This window comes from Lipotes vexillifer, unplaced genomic scaffold (genome assembly GCF_000442215.2).
Source record: "Lipotes vexillifer unplaced genomic scaffold, Lipotes_vexillifer_v1.1 scaffold1139, whole genome shotgun sequence".
In the NCBI taxonomy this organism is placed as follows: domain Eukaryota; kingdom Metazoa; phylum Chordata; class Mammalia; order Artiodactyla; family Lipotidae; genus Lipotes; species Lipotes vexillifer.
Window position 1 is genome coordinate 869,645 of NW_006798273.1, and position 6,577 is coordinate 876,221.

General features: G+C 44.2%; 1 protein-coding gene across 1 annotated transcript in view; it reads right to left on the minus strand.

Annotated features, from left to right (window-relative positions):
- Positions 1 to 6,577, minus strand: part of NCAPH (non-SMC condensin I complex subunit H) — a 29,185-nt gene that overhangs the window by 3,387 nt on the left and 19,221 nt on the right. The window contains exons 11-14 of the mRNA XM_007470186.1: positions 6,103 to 6,225; positions 3,542 to 3,652; positions 2,096 to 2,269; positions 1,016 to 1,129 (exon numbers count right to left, since the gene is read on the minus strand). Coding sequence (XP_007470248.1) covers positions 1,016 to 1,129; positions 2,096 to 2,269; positions 3,542 to 3,652; positions 6,103 to 6,225 — 522 coding nt within the window. The remainder of the gene's footprint in view (positions 1 to 1,015; positions 1,130 to 2,095; positions 2,270 to 3,541; positions 3,653 to 6,102; positions 6,226 to 6,577) is intronic.

Here is a 6,577-nt window from a genome sequence, read left to right on the forward strand (position 1 = left end):
TGGGCGGACAGGACTGGGTGATAATATAGATGAAACATTGATAATGGGCACTGAAGTGGTCATTGACTATACTATTTTCTCTCTACTTCTGAATATTGTCATTAGAAAGAGTTGTTTGTTTAAATAAACCTATATTAACCAGAATCCCTGGAGGACAGGGTATTATAAGTCGTTTAAATTCAAAGGTTAAACAGAACCCTCTTCCTACTTTTTAAAAAGTACATTTCTCTTATATTTGCATCCCATCCCACTTTAATTGATAAAACCTTATGAATATGACTGAAGCTTTATCTGACATCCAAGACTACAGCTCAGGGTCCTTAATCAAATCATGCATTTTCACTTCTCAACCAGCAGGGGAAGGTATAATAGAATGTGCTGAGTTTGGAAAGCTCAGAACATTCTCTGAGCAGAAGTCTAGAAGAGGAGATGGAAGGATTCTAGTTAACCAGAGAGTTCCATTTAGTTGGAACAAGTTAATCAGGGTTTTCACTTTGCTCTAAAGGAGAGACAATTTGACAGCATCATATATATACATATACATATATATAATATATATATAACTACTTTCCTACTTTCCCAAATCAGAATTATTAGATCAAAGAGCTTAAACATTTTAGGGTACCTGAGATGTTAGAAGCTGCTTTCCAAAAGGGTTATTTATCAACTTAATTTGCACCAGCAGCGAATAAGTACTCCAGTTCTTCCTCTAACTCCATACTGAAAAATGCTGTTTAATTGTTAAAGCTGTTATTTTAAAGCAGCATAAAGATGCCGTCATTTGTATTTTTTGATTACGAGCAAGACTGAGTAATGTCCCATACACTAGTTTACCATCTGTATCACCTTTTGTGTGACCTGCCTGTTCATATACTTGGTTCATTTCAGAGGTGTGATGTCTTTCTTCTATTTCTGAATGAATGCTTTCCATGTTAGCGCTACTCATCCAGGAGCTCAGACAGAAACCGCACCCTCCTCCATGCTGGGCACCTACAGAATGAGTGGAACCCGTTACCTCTGCATCCGCCTGCTTGGGGATCTCCGTCAGCAAACTCCACATGCTCTGCTTCAACTTCTTCATGTCCATCTTTGTGGCAGCCTTAGCATACTGAATTTCAATTTTATTTACCTGAAATAGGTATGTGACGAGTAAAAATACGCATAAGAAAGAAGCATTTACCACCAGCTCTTTGTAAAAAGAAAGTCTGGAGTTCAAATAATGAAAAAATCTAGTTTATACCACAAAGTTATAGAGCTTTCTTTGGACATACACAGAGTCCTTCATTTCAATCTAATTTATTTTTGATCAAGTACAGTCTTCATTAAGGATATCCTGGAATTCCAGTGTAAGAGATAAGTGAATCAGATAGATATATATGAAAGCACCAAGCCTGTCACTTGGTAGGGAATAGATGCCTGATGTATGATAATTTAATATGAGTTGAATCTGGCCATGATTTTCCAGAGCCAAATAGCTAGCCTTACCCAACCAGCACAGAAACCCATTTTCTCTGCCTGCCCCCTTCATTCACATAGTCTGCTTGTGTGACTGGCTCACCCCTAGTCATATGGTTTATCACAATCTTTGGAGAGATGGCTAGTTCCACACAAACACAATTAGCATAATTAGTCCAGTGGCGCAGTGGTTAAGAGTCCGCCTGCCAGTGCAGGGGACACGCGTTTGATCCCCGGTCCGGCAAGATCCCACATGCCACGGAGCAACTAAGCTCGTGCGCCATAACTACTGAGCCTGCACTCTAGAGCCCGCGAGCCACAACTACTGAAGTCTGCGCCTAGAGCCCGTGCTCCACAACAAGAGAAGCCACTGCAATGAGAAGCCCACGCACTGCAACTAAGAGTAGCCCCTGCTCATCACAACTAGTGAAAGCCTGTGCGCAGCAATGAAGACCCAATGCAGCCATAAATAAATAAATACATAAATGAATGAATGAATGAATCAGCCACTTAGAGAGCAACGGGTTAAAATCGAGAAGGAAAAAAATCAAGCTCAGACCAATGTGACTCTCATGAAAGATACAAATTAAACAGATCTCAGGCAAACAATATCAGATATAATTCTTGGCTTCCTCTTTACCTTCTGGGGCTCAGCTACCAGATTTGACTCCCCGTAAGTGGTGATATCTAATCCTTGGACTTCAGGCGCGTCATCGTTGTCTTGTGTTGTCGTAGGTGGATGGCCAGAATGGTCAAAGGTCCCAACTGGTCCCACAAATAAGTCATCTGACTCTTCATAATCGCTGTCAGCAGCCTGAGCAAGGAAATAGCTCTTCAAGTTCGGCAGAGCTCTTTGAGGGGCTTAGAAATATCCTTGAAACAGATTCCGTACACAGCAAGAGCAGAGCACCTGAGAGTTCGTGACATTGAGCCAAACCTAGAATGGACTTCTAGGTCCTCTAGTCATCTTCCTGTTGCACATACACCCTACTAGAGAGGCATCTGTTAACTAAGCCCTCTGGAGCGAGAGCTAAAGGGAATTCAGTAATCACAACAGCCAGTGTCCCTCTGCTTCTAATGGATTTAGGATTTCATTTTACAGAAAGCACTCCTGAAATACCAAGAGACGTGACCTGTCGGCTGGCCACAAGCCGGGGTCCTGCTGGGAGCCAGTGAGAAAGTCACTCTTGGACTGAGCCCAGCAGGAACAGACCAGGTCTCTGGGGTGGGGCCCAGGAACTGGGTAACAGGCTCTCTGGGTGACTCTTAGGCCTACGGAGCTTGAGGAGCACTGGGCGAGAGGCCAGTCTGGATTTTTACTAAAATGTAACAACCAGGCTGCCTGGTGGTGCAGTGGTTGAGAGTCTGCCTGCCGATGCAGGGGACACGGGTTCGTGCCCCGGTCTGGGAAGATCCCACATGCCGCGGAGTGGCTGGGCCCATGAGCCATGGCCGCTGAGCCTGTGCGTCCGGAGCCTGTGCATCACACATGCCGCGGAGCGGCTGGGCCCGTGAGCTGTGGCTGCTGAGCCTGCATGTCCGGAGCCTGCGCTCTGCAACAGGAGGGGCCGCAGTGGTGAGAGGCCCGCGTACCGCAAAAAAAAAAAAAAAAAAAAAAAAAAATTAAAATGTAACAACGTAATTCTCTTCCAAGCAAGAAAATACGGTGAATAAGCTATTCTTCCCATTCTTTCCCTTCTCCTCACTTGCAGGGACATAGATGGAACCTAATAGTTCCCCCCTTTCTGTTATATTTCCATCTGCTATCTCATTCACAGAGTCATAGAAGGGATTTTGAGATTATTTAGTCTAACTAAGATCGATTCCATCCGCATGTTGACGGTTTACTGGAGTATGTCCACTGTTTTCCTGTGTACAGAGCTTAGAGTTAAGGCAGGCCAAGGTTCTGGCTGTTGCCTCAGCTCTGCTCAGTTCTCTGATGCCTGGGGCAGGGCAAGCATCCACAAACCCCCACCTGATTCAGAATTTCCTATAGTCATCTGCCATACAGGAAAGGGCAAGAAGGGAAGCAGGAGAGAAACACCCTGCTGCTTAGAAGGGAGGACAGAGCTCTTGCCCCGTTTACCTGTGATCCAGGGCAGAAGTTGGAGGTATCATTAGGGTTGTTGTAATCATAGTCGTCAATTTCTTCACAATGCTCGGTCCCTGCCCTCTGGCCTTGGGCCATCTTAAGTAACTAGAATGAAGGAAAAAACAACTGCAGAAAGCAATTTCTAGAAAAGCAGCTAGTAAACTAGGTTGGGGAGATAACCTTAGTTCCTACGATCATGTCCCAGGAACATTAGGGTTTTAAGGGCCCTGAGAGGTCATCTAATCCAGCCAACTTCCAACTAACCACACAACTCCACTCTAGAGCAAGCCCAGTGCAGCAGGGCTCCGAGCCACCTTCCACCCCAAATACACCAGAGCAGCCGGTTTGCAATTAGGTCTGCACACAACTTTATTTGAAAGTGTTCCTTCACTAAAAACAAAGCCACCTACAACTATCTGAAAAGAAGTCCACTTGTTGCTGCTTGAAGAATTCTGACAGAAAACTCAATCACTACTTTAATTCACAGGCAGCTGGTCCCATTCCTGGGCCATCACTGTTCCCCACATAGCTACAGGGAGAAACCCGAGCTCTGCTCCCTGCCACCACATCTGCGGCTCTTGTTCCTGTTCCGCCTTTGAGGGCCTCACAGAGCAAGTCTGCCTCCTCTTTTGGAAGTGCCTGTCGACCAGAGCCCTTCAGATTTGCAGGCCCTTAGGCCACTGATCATCATCTGGGGTGTGTGTCTTTGGGGTGAAGGAAATGGAATTAAAGGTGTGTACAGTTTACAGAAGCACATTGAATATTTTAATATAAATATATACTCCAAAAGTAGCCCCCCAAAACCCCTCAGTGGTTTTGTATTACAAATCCAAAAATAAACAATAGCTATTAAGAAATGCCCACTTTCTTCCACTTTCCTTCATATGACACAATTTTTAGATCCCTCTCCATTTAGAATAATACTCTCCTCTGGACACACTCTAAATTGTCCATAGTCTACAAGAAATGTTTCAGGAAGGGTATGTGACCCCCCTCATGTACTGGCTGGTTGCTATTAGAATCACCCTTTAAGATATTAAACTGGATGGGTGGTTGACCTGTATAGTCTCTAGCCAGACTGAGTGTTTAATAGTCCAGTGTTTACTCTCCAGTGTTTAATAGCCATTGTCCTAGTGTAGCTCTACTGGAAGGACGAGGTGAGGAATCTCGGGATCCTGCTGCCTGGCTGCCCTACTACACATGCAGGGAAATTCGTCCCTGTGGATAATCAGAAGCAGGAGTTCTTTCCTCTATAAGAAACAATTATGGAAAAAAACCCAGAAAACTCCTGGAGTGCAAGGATCAAATGACTTTGTTCTACAACCTTCACATCTGAATATGCAAATTACCACCTAAGCCACATTCTTCAATGTTCATAGTAAGGGCCTGAGGAAGGAGAAGGTGGCTTGTGGCCATGGAAAGCAGCTGGAGCTGGGCCGGGCCTGGTGGAAGTGTCCTACCTCTCCCTTCAGCGCCCCAGCAGCCTGGCTCTGCTCCTTCCCACCAGGGCTCTATTTTCTGATTACAGCAAGCAGCTGCTGGCATCTAACTCATACTGAACCATGACCACAGTTACTACTACTGCTGCAACTCTGTATCTTTCTGCATGTTTTTTCTTTTTTAAAATTGAGGTATAATTGACATGTAACAGTAAATTAGTTCTTTCTGCATTTTTAAGAGTATTTTTGCTAAGTGAACAGTATTGATTATAAAGCAAATTATGAGTGTTGGATTATAAAAACAGAATGTGAGATATCAGTGAATTCAGGGAACTGTATACATATCATTAGGCCTTGTGGAGAAACAGGCAAAATAAGGAAGAGGAAACTGTAGACTGTTTGTATACTTGACACCACAAGATTAAAACAACCAGGAATGCAAATGAGTAGAGGGTCCAGATAAAACAGAACTTAGCATGACCCACTGCCTGGTTACCCTGGCAACGGGAACACCCTCTTGCTGCTTAGCATCCCCAGAGAGGCCACAGGCAAATGAAGTGAATAGCGACTGGGGTGCACACTGGCTAGTCTAGAAAGCTCACCTGAACAGTAATAGAAGGAGAGCAGGCAGGCTGTGCAGTGCTAGGGAGCCCCCGAGGACTGGCACCTACATCGCCCTGCATGTCACAGCGGGCTCACGTCTACACCTTGATCATGGGGAGGCAATGTGGGCTGGGGAAAGCACCTGGCTAGTAAATCCACAACTATCATGAGAAGGTGAAAGAATCAAGAAATAACTAACAGCTTGTAAAAGCCTTGACAAAAGGTTGTTCATCCGCCTTGCATTTCAGCAAGTAGGCCAGAGTGTCCAGCAGTCCAATCAGGTGAGGTATTTCCAAGTCTTGAGTGTGCATCTGTCCTGTGAGTTTTTCCCTCCGGCTCTGCCTTACCCATGCGATCTCCCGGTAACTCCCCTGGGCTAACATGAATTCCTCCTCACGCGTTCTCCTTCTCCTGAAGGGCGCTGACAATCACACTACCCGCCACTTGATACCTCTGATGCTAAGAACAGGTTCAACAACAACATGACCTCAAGGAACCTAAGAACAGCCTTACCCTGGTGCCTGGTTTGAGATGCAGCTGGACAAGATTTTCAGTCTCATAGTGGAAATCTGTAGGAAGAGTTGTGGCTCTCCAGTTCTGGTTCTCCAAAGTGGACTTGGTCAGAACAGTAGCAGCCTATTAATTAAAAAACAAAAAAACGTAGCTTTTTGGCATCTTTAATAAAAATGGTGTATATATATATACATATATATACACATATATATATATATATACATATACATATATATATATATATATACTTTCTTTTTTTTTTTTTTGGAAGGAGCTTGGGAAGGGTTGAGCAGCACTAATCTTCCTACTTCTGTGTAAAGGAGTGATTCTGTTAGACCTTATTCATATTGATTCTTTCTGCCACTGAGTTTGGGACTATTTCTTAATTCCTTCAGGGACTGAGGGAGAATGAAGCCATCCGTTTACTCTAAGGGTTAAATTTATAATGAATTTTAAAAAACCACATCTAAAAGGG